General features: G+C 33.7%; 2 protein-coding genes across 8 annotated transcripts; one reads left to right on the forward strand and one right to left on the reverse strand.

The window, feature by feature from the left end:
* Window positions 1–387: 387 nt before the first annotated feature.
* Window positions 388–4,816, forward strand: LOC123224377 (transcriptional regulator STERILE APETALA-like). The gene is made up of 2 exons (XM_044648013.1): window positions 388–766; window positions 3,396–4,816. Exons 1-2 carry the CDS (start codon window positions 530–532, stop codon window positions 4,515–4,517), a joined length of 1,359 nt encoding a protein of 452 aa, XP_044503948.1. The 5' UTR covers window positions 388–529; the 3' UTR covers window positions 4,518–4,816.
* Window positions 4,817–5,131: 315 nt separating this feature from the next.
* On the reverse strand, window positions 5,132–12,766 carry LOC123224054 (transcriptional adapter ADA2a-like). 7 transcript variants are annotated; one of them, XM_044647554.1, is made up of 14 exons: window positions 12,633–12,766; window positions 12,443–12,508; window positions 11,621–11,676; window positions 9,473–9,651; window positions 8,965–9,030; window positions 8,689–8,814; window positions 8,534–8,606; window positions 8,271–8,331; window positions 8,132–8,190; window positions 7,911–8,012; window positions 7,207–7,429; window positions 6,557–6,770; window positions 5,759–6,058; window positions 5,132–5,542 (listed from the first exon to the last, which is right to left on the reverse strand). In XM_044647554.1, the coding sequence occupies exons 2-14, from the start codon at window positions 12,493–12,495 to the stop codon at window positions 5,351–5,353; spliced, it is 1,704 nt and encodes a 567-aa protein (XP_044503489.1). In that variant the 5' UTR covers window positions 12,496–12,508; window positions 12,633–12,766; the 3' UTR covers window positions 5,132–5,350. The 7 variants fall into 7 exon arrangements, with proteins under 7 accessions (XP_044503489.1, XP_044503485.1, XP_044503486.1 ...); XM_044647550.1 differs by having other exon boundaries at window positions 11,621–11,679; XM_044647551.1 differs by having other exon boundaries at window positions 11,621–11,679; window positions 12,615–12,667.
* Between the last annotated feature and the right edge of the window lie 4,073 nt (window positions 12,767–16,839).

Genomic DNA, 16,839 nt, shown 5'->3' on the forward strand with positions numbered 1-16,839 from the left:
CAGTAAACAAATATAGTAGTTATTTATCACACACGACAACTTCATTTGTTGCGGTTTTTAAAATATGGTATAGACATAAAAACATTTCCAAATTAACATGGAACAAATGAAAATTTCTTGAAGTAGTATTGATCTTCTGACTTTGAAAAGAGAGTACGAAAATTGGACCAATGAGAGAACCGTGCTGAAAGGAAGCTGTAATACATGATGGTTAAACAAAAAACTCAGCAGACTTTCACATGGAACCTGGAACAAACTTCAGCCGCCGTCTTTGCAGGGCGGGAAAGCCTCCTCTACAAGAAAAACCAAAAACCCTCATAAATAATATATTTTTATATTGTTATAAATATATATTTGTATTATAATATGCCATGGCACATTTATTGAAGTCTCATTGTATCTCCTGGAATCCCAAACGCACTTGTTTTGGGTCCCTCACTTGTGTCTTCATCTACACCTTTTTGTCCTTGCTTCTTCGTAGCCCCTTTCTTGCATCTCCTTTATAGCTTCCTTCGCCTGCTATAAACTAATGTCTTCTTCTTCATCTTCATCCTCTTCTTCAGAAGATGGCAATGGCGGTGGTGGAGGTTATCAGGGAGCAAGAAGAGGGGGTGATTTCGAAGGGCCTTCATCGTCTCGTCAACGTGCCATTAACGAGGTCTGGCCTGAGCCTTTTGTGGAGGCTCTGGCAGCCCATGTGGCCATTGATGCTTCTCGCAATATTGGTCGCCTCGCAGCAGCTTCTGCTCTTACCAATGTCTTTCTGGTATTTTGTCTCTTTGCTGTTCTCTTTTGAGTCTATTTATATGAAACAAACCATGTTTTGTTTTTGCATTATGGGGTAGATAATTGAATGATTTCATGATAGTTGATTCAGATTTTATTTGGGTTAGAGATAATTTGGATATTTTTTTAATCGCATGGATGTAGTAGTGGACGATGAAACTGCTTCAGTAGTTATCTTCTGAGCGTCATTCAGAAGATTGACAAAACTTTACTCTAGTCAACAGGTTGTTTTTGACTGTATTTTTTTTTAAAATTAAATAATGGATTTTGTTGGAAGTGGGAATTAATGCAAGCTGGTTTAATGATATTGTGAATACCTTACACACACACGCACACACACACACACACACACACACACACACACACACGAGCATCCTGCAGGGAGAAATTTGCTTTTGGAAAACATTGGTAGCTTTGTGATGGTCTAACAAAATTTTTGTCACTTTCAGAAGGGGTGGCTTTAATCTCTCGAATGTTAGTTCTTCTTCCTTTTCATCACTCTAGAAATATTCTTAGATCCCTTTTTATAGCTAGAGGAAAAGGAGTCTTTTGGATTGCAAGTCTCCTTTTCCCTTTCTTGGCATGATCTTTCTAAGGCTTTAGAATCTCCAACTTTTTGACCCAACTCTCATGGCTGTCTCTCTAAGAGATAAAATCAATAATCCATTAGTAGGATGCTTTTTTTTCCTCTCACTAAAATTACAAATAGAGACCCTTGAAGCCTAATTTCGTTTGGCTATTTTGGAAAGCAAGTTTAAGAGTCAATTGTAAATCTTACGTCGTTCATATTACGTTAGCGTTTCTATGAATGGTTATCTTTTTGATTTATTGTTCAGAACAATTGCTAATACTATTAATAGACTTTGAACAGTTCCCAGTATAAGGATAATCATATTCAAATAAATGTGCTGATAATTGAAAAAGTACTGTTAGATTGTATATAATTAAAAAAAAGGTTAAAATCAGAAAAATAAGAAGCATGCAGAATTAGCGAAGCTAAAAGTAATGAAAAGAAAAGAAATGGGTACATATAATAATTAATTTTATAAAAATTTAAAAAAATAATCTCTCCTTTGTGTATCTTTTCTAAACGTCGCTTTCTCTAGACGTTCTAATCCAGGAGAGATCTTACTAGTTGATTCTTCTACTCAAGCTTCAGTCAAAAGCAGCATCTGCAATGCCCAAAAGCACATGGAGCCCAATGCTGCCACTTTAACGTCTTGCTGGCGACTTCTTTTTTGTTTTCATCTTCTATTATTACTATACAACTTTGTTTATATAATACACATATATATATATATATACACACACTCTAGATATAGGCGAAATAGATTTAAAGATAGTAGTGATAGTGATAGTGATAGTAATAGTATATATCTAAGTAGGGTGGAGGAGCAGTGATGTTGGAAGTGGAAATAGAGGGGAATAGAGTCAAAGCGAGGCAGAAAAAAGGGAGGTTGGTGAAGGTAAAAGAGCTAGATTCTCTGCTCTTAAATGAGACAGGTATTTGCCATCTCTTTCTCGGAAATGAAAGAGAGATAGAAAAGCACACATGTTCTTGTTTCTTCTTAGTTGCTCAAGGTAGTTTACCATGCTACAAGGCCATTTTGAATGATTATATAAACTCAAAAAAAGTCTATATGGACCACAGCTAGGTACGTAGCTATAGGAGTCATTGTCCTTAATGGTTGCCTCATAAAATTCTCAGTAGTTTAGTTGCTCTTCAACTACACCTACAACATTTGCTCTCCTTCCCTGAAACTTATTCAGGACCAGGACCAGGACCAGGACCAGAAGCAAATAGTCTTTGCTCTTCTGCATGCTTTTGTCTTTTTAGAAACGAGGAAATGATATTTACTACAATAGATGTGGGTTTTGTACTTGTCGTACCTTATTTTATAACATGAACTCAGTTAAACCATGGTAATAATAATTAATACTCAAATATATTTAAATAAATATTTCAATAAAAAAATAAAAGATGACAGTGCTGTCACAACTCACTGACAGCAGGTGTTGTGCCAGTGAAAGTCTATGCTACATGACAACACAAGTCGCGTCCTCTTCGATGTATCACTTTTTCTTACTCTGACTCTGACATTTCTCTTTCCCTCTCACTTCACTTTTCCGCTCTCTCTAGTCCCTAGTCTCTCCTGCTGCGCCTGCCTGCCTCTGCGTCTACCTGCCACTGCTTTCTGCTTCAAGTTGATCGAATCATAAGCTCAAGTGATAAATCTAAATCACAAGTTTAAATATTAATTTAAATTAATTTTTGATATATATTAAAATAATTATATTTTTTATTTGTAATATGTGGTATAATGCTTACGATATTATAAAATAGTTATATTTTTTACTTAAAATATATGGTTTAATGCTTCCGATATTAATATGTACATGTACTATACTAATAAATACGCTTCTTCTTTGCTTCGCTTTTCATGTCGGTTTTCATTTAGTAACCATCCATATTTCATCAATATATTTAACTCTGATTAATACCAACCAACCATTCTATTTGTCTGTATCTATTCAATTAATTTATTACTTATTTATCGAATTATTATTGGAGGCTAACTTGCTTGCCCTGCTGGTTGCTTTTCATGCAGGTATGTTCGACGTGGCGTGCTGTCTCCAGATATGATCTCCTGTGGCGCCGCCTTACTCGACACATATGGGGCCGGACTCATCTCATGCATGCAACGTGGAGAGATGAGTACATCTATCGTCATCGGACGATGGATAATTTTCGAAGGCGTAGATATACCCACGCAATTCTTCACTTCGACCCGTCTGACGTGGATAACCCGGATGGCCTGACATGTCGTTGCCTGGCCCTCTCTGACCTTTACTTGGCGTGTGGGTTTGCTGATGGAACAGTTCGTCTATTTTCTCTGACTACTCGACTCCACGTCAGCTCGTTTCGGCCCCAGCATCGCGATATATTAGGCCGATTCTCTCGTGCGGTTTCAGGTATAATCATCACGGACTCCCAACTAGTATTCGCCACCATGGACGGAGACATCCACGTGGCAAATATAAATGACGTGGCGAACCCACCGCGTAGGGCTCACTTTGGTAACGTGGTGGATGACGGGGTGCTGGTGGACTTTACGGGAGGCGAAAGATACTGGGTGGGGTTGTATGCAGGGCTTGCGGGACGGGCTTTTCACATCTGGAACGGTCGAACTGAAGAACTCACGTTTGTTGGTGGGGATTTAACGGACCAAAACACAGTCATGGGTTGGCGAATGTTGACTGAGTTCAACGAGTTCGTTGGACGAGTGAGGGTGACGAGTCAGGAATCAGCCGTGGCGTGCACGAATTCACGTGTCATGGTTTTCGATTTGAGAAACCAAGGGGTAATATTGAGTAATTCAGAGTATAGGAGAGGGATAATTGTGACGTCGGTGGACGTTAACAGTGAGGCGTACATTGTAGTGGATGGTCGTGGGGTAGCTATTGTGTACAGGGCGGACACGTTAGAGGAAGTGTGTAGGTTTCGCACAGGGTTAAGGGGTGGTCAAAGAAACGTGATGGGGTGCATGAATTTAGGATACGCGCTAATGTGCGCAGGAGGTGTTATAAGGGTATGGGAAATTGAGGAAGGGCAATATATGTACAGCTTGAGGGAGAGAATAGCAGAGGTCAACGCAATTGTGGGGGATGATAGACACGTGGCTGCATCAAGTGAGACGGGTATACACTTGTGGGATTTCGGAGCACAGTAGAGAGGGTGGTCTGAAAGTATACTTGTAATTTATTGTTGGAGAAGGGACGTGTCGAATTGATTTGATAGGGTGTTTTGACTGAGTAAGAATCTAGGGAAGGGAAATGGTTTGGTGTGTTTGACTTAACAATGGAGGCAGGCCTTTTTGTTGAATTGTACGGTTCCCCACTGCTGGAGCTTAACCGTACCGTTTTCTTTACTTGTTCTTTTCTGACTTTTGGTTTTAGTTGGTAGGTATTTGACTATTTGTAGCATTTCTAATTTCTTTCTTTTATTAATAAAAAAAGGCATTCTTCTTTACATGTTAGCTGTAAAGGTTATGCAGTAGGTCTGGTGCCCTATCAAATGTCTTATCATATTATTTTCATGAAATTACCATATTGCCTTCAGATGCATTGGCCTAATCGAGGGAAAAGACCCAATCACAGATTTGGATGTCATCCCATCCGAAAAATTGCATTGAAACTGCCCTTGTTGACCAGAATGATTGGGGTTTGGTTGAACCATCTCTAATGAGGGATTTTGTCAATTGAGTTTGCAAACTAGGTCAATATGGTTAGCGGAGTTAAACAAGTCTCATTTCCGAAAGTACGTAAGTCCTCTGAGAGACCAAGATGGCAACAATTTCTCATTTACTTTTCTTGTTTCTTCTTTATTTACCTTATAAATGGTTTCTGCAATGTATACATTTCTTCTAAAGCCCTTGGACTGTTAATTTTTTTTAAAATTTTGGGTGAAAACTGGAGTGAAAAGGAATTTTCAAGACAACCCTTGGGTGGGAAAATGACGATCAGTCCAAATTTGACTTACACCAACTGGTTATGACACTTTCAATCATGCTTTGGCAATACCCTTTTTCACTAGCATATCATATACTCTATCAACTTTGCTTGCTTCAACCTTGAATAAGTTATGGGCATCTGATTTCTTGTTAATGTTGCCCTTCATTATCTCCACTGATAAGATCTCCAGCATCTTTAAATAGTGTGTTGGTAGTATTCTTATTTCGCCACACAGCTGTTTTTCCTGCACAAACATCACAATTATATAAGTTCAAACAAGTTCGCAATAAAAGGCTGTTTCTGTAAAACTTAATGTTGCTTCTTTCATCTAACAGGAGGTTTCCCACAGAATTGATTTGATTAGTGGTTCTCTAAAATTAACTTGACCAGATGGTGATATCATATGATAATTATATTTAACTAACTAGGTGAGTATGCAAAATGGTTGAGAATTTCTCACAGTTTCAGAGAGCAAATTGGCGCCTAGGAAACCAGAGATGTCCCAATCATCCAAGGAGCTAGCTATAGTTGAGGGAGAAGCATCGCTAAAAGGCTGTAAAGCCGCAGATCCCCTTACAACTCCATGAGGGTTGACATCAACTTCACCCTTGAGACTATTCGGTCTCTGCAATACTTTTCCACATGGACCTGCCTGGCTACTTTCCTTCACTCTCTGTGCATTTTCGTCAGCTTCTTTCCTCTTATGTTCAATAAATTTGTTTGCCTCAGCAGACGTATGACAACCAGCAGCTAGCGCCTCCTGCACAACATATTTAGTGTGAATTAAGTGATCTTATTCCATTCTGTACAGAATTATCATAAATGCATAGGTTAGTAGATCTGCCTGAGCTTGTCCCTATAAACTGTCTTGAATATTAACATCTGCACCGGTATAAAGCCATTAAAAATGCTTAATGTGCAACAGATGAAATTTAAAGCACCAAAATTCTGCTCCATTTTAAAATAAAACACTATTTTTGCTACAATCAAGTTATAGCCCAATGGTTAAAATGCCAACAGCTAATTAAATTGATAATGGGAAACAGTGAAGAGACAATGGTTTCATATTCCAGTTGGTCTCAAATAAAAAGATCTCAAGAATATAACCTGAGTGATTGTCATTTATTTTCATCATTAGTATAGCCCACTTCCCATACAGGGTTAACTTTGTATAGATCATCAGCACTATTCAGTGGAAAGAGGTACTTCATAAAAAGTTTAACTCATTACTCCTAGATAATGTGAGGTATAAACAAACCTGAAGGTCCTGAATTCTTTTGACAATACGGTGTTCCTCAATAATACTCTTGAGCAACTCTTCATGATCCTCTTTAGAATGAAACCGCATAAAGACCTTAAAACGCTGATATATTTCCTTCTCTTCAGGTGAGAGGCTCTTCTCAAAAGGATCAGGGAGTAGCAAATTTCTTTCCAGTATGAAGTCCTTCCTTCGTTTCCTCTCATCTAACCTGCTAAGAAGCCCCCAAATGCATAAAAATTATGGCAGAATAAAAATAATTACAAAATTATAATAACATTGAAAAAAAATGAAAACAGCGTTTCCAATTAGTCATAAATCTGATGCTTTTTTTTTTTTGGTTTGGGAGGGGGGTGGTGTGTTATAACAAAATAATCAACAGTAAATCTTAACAAATTATGTGGTATCTAAATTTGCAGATTGGTAAATATAGTCTTTAAAAACTACTTACAGATCTACAATCAAGCCATCATATCTTGACAGGCCAGGTTAATAATATTTCTATGTAACCTAAGGAATAATTTCATGTTTTTCTAAATCTACTTGCATCTGTGTGTCTATTTCTATGTTAAGTATAAGGTAGACCGCTCTTCAGCCAGCCCTTTTATCTCATGTAGAAAGATGTCAAATCCAAGCAACTACATAGGTACCTTTTTGAGTAAATATGCAGCACTCTCAGTTTTAATTCGCGCTCAGCATCAGTGTCAGTGCCCTTAAATTCCATATCGGCCAGTAACTGCTCTGCATCATTATCATATTCAACTTCAAACTCCTGCCTTTTGAAATTATAGCCACTCAGTTCTGTCATAGAAGGCCTCTTATCCCCTGCGACTCTAGGTTTTTTCTCACCAATGCTCCTGTCTGACTGAGGTTCTGCAAAATAAAGAATAAAAAAAATCTGTATATATTAAGCCTATTCCTCATAAAATGGAACAAAATAGTCTTGTCCATCAATGGATTAAAATGATTAAATAACTTAAGTTTCCCCCCCTTTTATGAGTAAAGAAACTGTGATGAATATCAACCCAAATCGTATATTCGACTGACTAAAACAATTATTTCAAGTCCACAACACCTTGGAAAAATAAATTTCTAGTCAATAATAACAGAAAAAGCATCACATGTATTTGTAAACATTGGAAGCAGATTGTGGCAGGTCAAAATTACAGAAAAATTATTTTGTCTAACTACAAGAGAATACTTCCCACAAACAAAGCCAGTTGCAAGCTACAATTATATGATGAATATCAGTCAAATGTAATGATATGCACCTAAATCACCTAAGAGTTTTTACACTGTGAATGCAGCCCAAATTGTTGTCTTGTACAGTAAATTATAAATTGAGAAAGCGCACCTTCTGGTTTAATGCTATCCGTTATTGGAGGAATGTTTGAGGCCTTCTTAACTGTACTTGAGATGTTATTGCTACTGCTTGAGCGCACGTGGGAGCCTACCTCTGATAAGAAAAGAGAAAAGCATGTTCATTCATGCACTTCATCAATCATATTCAACAAGCAAAAAGTGAAACAGAAAGCCCAACAGACAATAAAAATGACAACAGTATTGATTAAATACCCATACTCAAGCTAGATGAGGACTGATGAGACGGGTCTTCTTTTTTCAATATCTCAAATCTGATTAAGCACAGAGAAAGAAATAAGCATACAGAAACACTTGATCTGAGGTGAAAGTAAAATGATGAAAGAAGTCATACTTCACTCTGGGAGAGAAAGGAGACTCTTCATTCAGTGTAACCTCACCACCAGTAGTAAGTTCTGTAGAAAAAGAAAATTAAATACCAGCAACTTCATACCAAGTAAATATGTAATAAATGCATCATATGGGATTTCATAAATAATGATACAAACGCAATGACATAAAAAGGAAATATCCCACAATCCCATAAACAAGAAAAATGTTCATTCATTAACTTAAAGAGTATGATATCAAACTAAAACAAAATCAATATAAAATTACCTTTCTTGACTTCATGCCTTTTTGCCATAGCAAGGAGCTCTTCTCTGCTCTTTCCCATTACATGAGACATGTCCTAGGGCAAGAATAAATGGACATTACTATCATTACTACTATATGATGTGTGTGGAAAAATCTAGATTATCGTAATAGCATACCGGGAGAGGGAAACAAGGAGAGTTCATGTATATGGCATTATAATGGTCAATACATTGTGATTTGCTTTTGGTTCCAACATGTTCTGCAACTTCAGCCCAGTTCCCAAATCCATACATCCCAATGCCCTAAAAATAAGAAAAAAAATCACAGCCTAAACATCAGATGCAAGGACACTCAGATAGTCAAGAAGTATCATCAAATTTACAAAAATAAATAAATAAATATTAAGACAGCATCCAGAAGGTCAAGTTTATCCACTTGATGAAAACATATACCTCTAGAAGTAAAATATCTTCATCTGCATTCCAGTCTGGACATATAAGTGGGAAAGATAAATTGTCCTGTTGTAATAACGATAAAATTTAACAGCCTACACAAACCAGTGCAATGTTTTAAAGTACTACACATTCCAAATTTTGTTTTACATTATAGTGGGCCACAAGACATCAATCATCACAAAGAATGAAAACTGTGCAGAGACTTCAAACCAGAAACAAAAATATATGAGATCATAATCAATGGGTTTATGACATATTGATAAATTGCTGCAGGCAATTTACTTTCTAAATATCCAAGGATAAGTGAATATTGAAGATTAAATGTAATAATGAATTCTTTTGGTCACTTTATTTCATTAGAGTCAAACTAAAACAGAAGTGGAGAGTCTCTGACATGGTAAAAAATCACCACATTTTACATATCATCAAGCATCTGAATCATGCTATGACCCTGCAACACAAAGACAATAAGACAACAAGAATATCTTTGAATAGAGTTACCAACCATAACCCTGTATGGATGGTTGCTTTTATGAGGAGTAATTTCAGCACCGACAGAAAAGCACTCTATGCAGAGGTCAAAATCTGAACACAGAGCACATTTAATGCGAACAAACCCGGAGATATCTTTATTGCAATAATTACAGTGGTATAATCCTCCTTTTCCTTGACTCAGTGGTTGACCTATGCATCAGCAAGAGAGAGTAAACGTAAATGAATAAAATGAGCAAAATATACACATACAATGATCACCATATTCTTACAGCCTGATTGCACTAGGGGCTTAGAGAAGAATATTACAATTTCAGATAATTTTCTTACCATTGTACGCCTTATGTTAACTGTGCTACAGTGAAAGGGCCAGACCAACAAGACAGCAGACAAAATGCTAAAGAATGTATAAAAAAAAAAAAAAAACCAATAAGCTGCAGGATGACATGCGCCACTGTATATTAGAGGATTTATTCCACAAAAATTAGGGTTACCATCTATGTGGAACCCTCTAATGGGTCAAGCAAGTGAACATGAAATCAACATACACCAATGTGTTGTATTATGTTATGGAAAACAACTTTGACGTGTGAAATTTATCACTGCCTTTTGGTAGGATTTTTCAACACAATGAATCGTGTCATTCATGCCCTAAATAAGGATACTAAGGCTACAAACATTTCTAGAATGACCACCTATGTGCATACAAGATTCACATTGATCTCCTTGTCATGGTTTCCATCATTCTAAGTACATGTATCTTAGCATACATGTAAACATATACACTTAAAGATAGAGTTCCACTTGTAGTTCAATAAATATGTAGGACTAGGGAGGTTGTGGATCTATCATGAAATCATATGTCATCTCAAGGTTAGACTTGTGAATAAGCTCCACCTCCCGTAAGTTGTAGTGGCCATATCTGGAGCATATCTCACCAAACGATGGGATAGAATATTTGGGACTATCAAATATACTATGTGAACTTATTTCTTAAACTCTGTCACATAAAGCCGACAACTTTTTATACAATTTATTAACCCGATATGACAGGAAAAAAATTAGGTTTGAGTTGAGTTTCTTGAACAGAATATAGTTTAGGTTGAGTTTAGGTCAATGCGAACTGAAATCGGGTTGTGTTCAGGTGTATACAAAGTCAACCCAAATTTACAAGAATGTTTTTTTAAATGACAACTATTGAAAGAACAACACACTGGATCCTAATATAGTTTGTATCTTGATAATATAACAATTCACTTGTAACTTTACGCCCTTTAATCAAATATTTATTCATCCCTAATGAATTTTTTTTAATGTTAATAATTAAAATATGCTCATTAGCTAAAAATAATAAAAGAATTGATTTTAAACATCAGGTAATTCAAATTATTTATTTGACTTTTCTCTTAATATTATATATATGAGAAACTTTATTTCAACTACAAAACAATTTAAAAAAAAAAATCTTATAATTATAATACAAATAAATACTATTAATAATAGATTCCATCAACATATTTTTAAATATAATTAAAAGAAATATGATAAGAAAACAAAAACTATTCAAAATAAATAAGAAAAGGAAAAGAGTAGTTATAGTTCTAACAAATAATATTCTGTCATAAATCATATATCAAAAAAACTATTAATTGATGGGTAAAAATTTTTTGATATATATAATTACATTGTAAAGATTTTAACAAGTTTTAGAAAAAAAAAATAGTAAATTACAATTACTTTCAAAGAATGTTAATTGTACGAATTTATTAAACCTTTCCTTTTATTTACCACTTATAAAATCAAAATTTATAATTCTATAAATTTCACAATTTTTAAGAAATTTTATAAATTTAAGATATGTAATATATTGTGTTGTTAAATGTTGTGCTTTGACACGACATAATTCATTACATTGTTTGAGTCAATTCAAGTTGTGTTTGGTCAACACGAAAAATTTCAAGAACAGGTTACAACTCATAATTTTCAACACGAGTATATTTCAGGCTAGGTTAGGGTTGAGAGTCTTTTACTCGAAACCCGTATTGACACAACACGAAGACCCGATGACACAAACTATCAGGTATAATGCCAACAACCTTTATCAAATACATTACATAAGAATCAATATAAAAACATATGGCTACATGATAATGACACTTACTTGTAGATCCGATCTCTATGTTATCTAAGCTGGAAATGGTCCTTTTTCTCTTGGATCTGCTGAAAATGAAAAGACGATATCCTCATGAAACCACACTAAAGATGACATTATTGGTAAAAACAGAGTAATAACCACTTACACCAATGCAAAACTTATATGCGCTACACCATTAAAAAACAGTTTACAGAAGAACCAGTGTGAACAACCAACAGTTAAATTTTATTATATTCATATGTACTTCAGGTTTGTCAATTGGAAGATTGAAAAGCCACAACAGCGCTAAAAAAATCCTGCACTTTCTATTAAAAATATACAACATAATAATAAATCTAAGCAATTATAAATTGAAAACTACTAGATATACTGAAAGTGTGAAATTCAACATGCATTTCCAGTACTTAAAGCCTTAAAGTACAAGAAGTTACTGATGGTCGTCCAATCAAATCACTCTTCCACAATGTTCAAACCATCTGTTCACGTATCATTCTCTTTGATATTACCACAAAAGAACAAACGAGTCGAAATACAATACATACATATATAAGTAAACGTTTCAGGATAAAAATCAGGCAGACAGTGAAACCTAAATGAGAGAGTAGAATACTAACAAATACATCTAAAGTTACCATTCGTAAACAAAATTGGATATCCCATTGTAATATTGACTAAAATTATCGACAAAAACTTACCCAACATATACATTAAAAAACAAAACCCATAATATATTGCTTTCTCAGAAACCTTTAGCCCAAAATTCTAAGAAATCGTTATAAGATTAAAAAATACATGTTAAATTAAACACAGAAAAAGGATTATACATACTTTTGGTTGTGATCATCATCGGCAGAATGGGACACTACCCGAGACCGACCCATCTATCCAAATCACCTGATTTCAAAAACCCAAAACTCAGAAACAAAAAAAGGGGAAAACGGAAAAAAAAAATCACAAACACTTCTATCGGTATTAAAAAAATAAAAAGAAAAGGGAAGACATGAAAGTATTGACGTACTAGAAGTCTCTCAGAGGAGCTCGGGCGTTGGTTTAAGGTTTAAGGTTTTTCCTTTTTCGAATAAAACTCAATTTTGTTTAATTTTAGTTTGGCTTCTGTGTTGCGCGTTTATGTTTTTCAAATTTGAAGCTTTTGTATGTCAGCCGTTCATTTTGCATCGAGTCAGCTAACTTTAAATCTTGACAGCTGTACAGGCGACACGTATCTAATTTAGAGAGAAAAGTTACCTCACCCCTAAAAATGTTTAATCAAATTAAGTATTAATTTAAAGGATATATTTTTTATTTAAACCTAAAACCCGAATAACCTTAGCGAATTTAGACTTAATTTTGGGTCAATTTGGTTTACATCTAAATGTTAAAAGATTAGGTTAAGTTAAAAAATTTTTGAAGCGATTTTAATTTTTATCAAATTAAAATTAAAAATTTTTTTATTTAAAATTTAAATTTATACCACATAAATATAATTCGATAATACAAACTGTCAATAAAATCTAAATACACCTATCAATTAATATAATAAGAAGAAAAGATAAGATTGTCGAGATATAATTTTTCTGTTTGATATCTTTAACCTCAGTTTCTTTTAACAAATTTAAATATACCAAACACAAATAATTACTTTTTAAATTTTTATTATAACTTCTAATCTTTGTTTATTTATTATATAACAAGAAGAGTGATGTTACATATTCCAAGTAGCATTTTAATTTTAATCATCCCAAAATATGTGCCTTCCTACATGGCTAATCAATATTAGTTTCCATACAAAATCTTAGAAGTTACTTGGGATTTGTAAGTTGGAACAAAAATTGATCTTGCAAAGTTACCTTAAAAGGATTTTTAAAAGTTCAAAAAATTTACACCCATCTAAGGTTTAGTGTATTTTCATATTTTTATTTAAAAAATTTTAAATATTTATTTATAAATTATTAAAATTAATAAAATTTGTTAAATTTAAAAATAAAATTATTATTTAATAATAATATTAAAATAAATAAATTTTTATCTTATTTTATTCTTTTAGTTTAAAAAACTAACAATTTTTTCTATTAAAAAATTTGAAAAGTCACAATTTTCCTGTGTTAAGGTTTACTTTTCTTTCTCCCATTTTCTGGTCACCTTCTCCGTCGTCAATCAACACCTTATGTTCAGTCTCTCTCCCTCCAACGCTCTCTCCTGACGAACGAATCCTTTATCAGGATGATGAAGACATCGTCCATATGAATCGTCTTTGTCTGGATGATTCGTCATCTTCTAGACGAAGACAAAGATGATTTGTCTGAAAATCTTCTTTGTCTGAGTGACGATGAATTGTCTGGACAAAAGTTTTGTTTGTTAGGAGAGAGTCTCGAAGGGAAAGAAAACATTGGGAGGGAGGGAGACTGGGCATAAGTTGTTGGTTGACGATGAAGAAGGTGGTCGAAAAGTGAAAGAAAGAAAAGTAAACCCTAACAGAGGGAAATTGTGACTTTTCAAACTTTTGAATAAAAGAAATTATTAGTTTTTTAAACTAAGAGAGGAAAATGAGATTTTTAAAAAAAAAATATTATTAGTTAAATAACATTTTTACCTTAATATTTAATGAACTTTATTAACTTTAACAATTCATAGGTGAATATTTGAGTTTTTAAAGCTTTACACATGAAAGTTTGAGATTACACTAAATCTTGGTGATAACAAGTCTTTTGGCCTTTTTAAAATATGAAAAACTATCAAGGACAACTGTGCATGTAGTAAATAGAATACCACAGATAAAATATTTTGATTTAGATGTTTCTCTTCTGTTGAAATCTATAAGGTTTTATTAGGATATAAATTTTTCCTTCTAATTAATTTCTTGGTACATTTATTTTCTAGCACAGTGGTGTAAAATGATATAGAATGCAGTGTTTGTTGAATATTGAAATGAAATTGCAGAATTTGCCATTGTTCCCTATGGTTAAATTTCGGTAAAAATTGTGCATTTAAGATGGTATTTATGTTACTTAACACAGAACTATGATTATATATATATAAAAAATAAGTAGTTCCATTTGGTTTATTAAGAGAAGTTCGAGTTGATGTACCAGATGAGCGTCTAATCATTTGACTTACAAAATTGAGATATATTTAACTTTATGATTTTGACCATAAAGGTTGAGTATGCATGTTTTAATAACTTCTACTGTATTAATTTGTTGTTGATAATTTTATATTGATTTATTAATGTTAATTAAATATTCAAAAAGCAAACTTGTTCAGACTTTAAAAGTTAATAAAATTTATAAAGTATTAAAAATTTTAAAGTAAAAGTTTAGATTCGAATGTTTTTTATATTTGTGAAACCTTGACTTATCTATAGAAGTTGCTTGAATGACAATGAAAAAATTCTATACATAAAAGGGTATGGGTATAAATCCACTTGGTGATATTTTAAAATTAAATTTTAATTTATTTAGTATAATAATTATGTTATGGGAACCAAAACCACCCCAAAGTAGATCAGTTTGGGGTAAAAACTAGAATCGAAAATGCATACCCAATGATTTTGGTTCTAATTCGAGAATTTGCTCACCCTTATTGAATGATCTATGGTAAGATGCACAAATAGTTAGCATTAAATTGAGGCTATCACTGATAGATGTCACTTGAATTCAGTTGGGGGACATTTCATTTAACCAGCACATAATAGATATACTTAGTTGGCATTAAATGTTTCATAGACTTTATGGGGTTAGTGGGTTATTTTCCACTGTTAAGGAAGAAATGTGGTCTACAGTTAAATATACCCATTGAAGTGAGGTCTATCCATAGTTAGCATTAAATTGAGGCTACAACTAATAGATGTTACTTGAATTTAGTTTGGAGACATTCCATTCAACTAGCACACATAAATATAGTTTGTTAGCATTGAATGTTTCAAAGACTTTATAAGGTTGGTGGGTTATTTTCCACGAGTAATATTATGTGTACAAATAATAACATATGATCATGTGATTAGATAACTTAATATTGGAGATAAAACAATACCTAATTACATAGTGACATGTCATTATTTATGTATGAAGTTATACACATGATTTATGTATATAATTTTATTGATTTTCCACTATTAAGGAAGAAATGTGATTTATAATTAGATATTGACCAAGTGACGTGAGGTGGATCCATGGTTAGCATTAAATTGAGGCTACAACTGATAGATTTTACTTGAATTCAGTTGGGTGACATCCCATTCAACTAGCACATCGATATAATTTACGTTGAATGTTTCAAAGACTTTATATAAGGTCGCTAAGCTATTTTCCACCACGTGCTAAAGAAGAAATATGGTTCACAATTAAATATCAATTAAGTGAAGTGAGGTCGATCCATAGTTAGAATTAAATTGAGGCTACAATTGATAGATGTTACTTGAATTTAGTTGGGTCGCATTCCATTTAGATAACACATATAGATATAGTTAGTTGGCATTGAATGTTTCAAAGACTTGATTGTTAAATAAGAGTAGCACCTCTTTCTCCATAAGTCTCTTTTCTCCACAATAATCTAGATACCTTTCGATTAGAGCCAACCTTTCCATTCAATTTCAAAAGAAGAAGCTGGAAATATAGTTAGTTGGCATTAATATAATTAGCACATATAGATATGGTTAGTTGGCATCGACTGTTTCAAAGACTGTACATGGTCGATCAACACAACAACAATGATGAGAATGAGATCTGTCAAATTAGAGCCAACCTTTCCATTAGATTTAAGATGAAAGAGTTTGGGAGTTGAAACATTTTCTAGGGCTTGAAGTTGAGAGAACAAAGGATGAGATATTCTTGTGCCAACAAAAATACGTGCGAGATCTCCAAAACAAGTTTGGGATGGTGGAATGCAAGCCCATCTTTACACCTATGGATAGGAATATAAAATTATGTGTCGAGGAATGTAAAAAATGAGAAGATTTGACTATGTACATATGACTTTTGGGGTGTCTTATAGAGAAGCCATGCATACGTTACTTAGCTGTAGTTAGACACATACTCATTTATGTGAAATGAACTTTTAACTTTGGGCTTTTGTTTAAGAAAAGAGTATCATTCGAGTTTGTAGTAGTATTATGATGTAGTTGAGACAACCAACAAAGTGTTTATCAACCACATAAACTGAGTCTAAGGCAACAACAATAACAACTTGAGAAAATATGCGATCTATGCAACTATTGGAGGATCTCCATC

This window comes from Mangifera indica, chromosome 8, assembly GCF_011075055.1.
Source record: "Mangifera indica cultivar Alphonso chromosome 8, CATAS_Mindica_2.1, whole genome shotgun sequence".
Classification (NCBI taxonomy): domain Eukaryota; kingdom Viridiplantae; phylum Streptophyta; class Magnoliopsida; order Sapindales; family Anacardiaceae; genus Mangifera; species Mangifera indica.

Excerpts from the sequence above, each read along its gene's own strand:
- LOC123224054 (XM_044647550.1), bottom strand. The coding sequence starts at position 12,495 with ATGGGTCGGTCTCGGGTAGTGTCCCATTCTGCCGATGATGATCACAAC. Across the intron at positions 9,652-11,620 it reads CATAGAGATCGGATCTACAA|GTCAACCACTGAGTCAAGGA; the intron begins GTAAGTGTCATT and ends GCTGATGCATAG. Across the intron at positions 6,771-7,206 it reads CTGCATATTTACTCAAAAAG|CAGGTTAGATGAGAGGAAAC; the intron begins GTACCTATGTAG and ends GGGGCTTCTTAG.
- LOC123224377 (XM_044648013.1), top strand. The coding sequence starts at position 530 with ATGTCTTCTTCTTCATCTTCATCCTCTTCTTCAGAAGATGGCAATGGC. Across the intron at positions 767-3,395 it reads CTCTTACCAATGTCTTTCTG|GTATGTTCGACGTGGCGTGC; the intron begins GTATTTTGTCTC and ends CTTTTCATGCAG.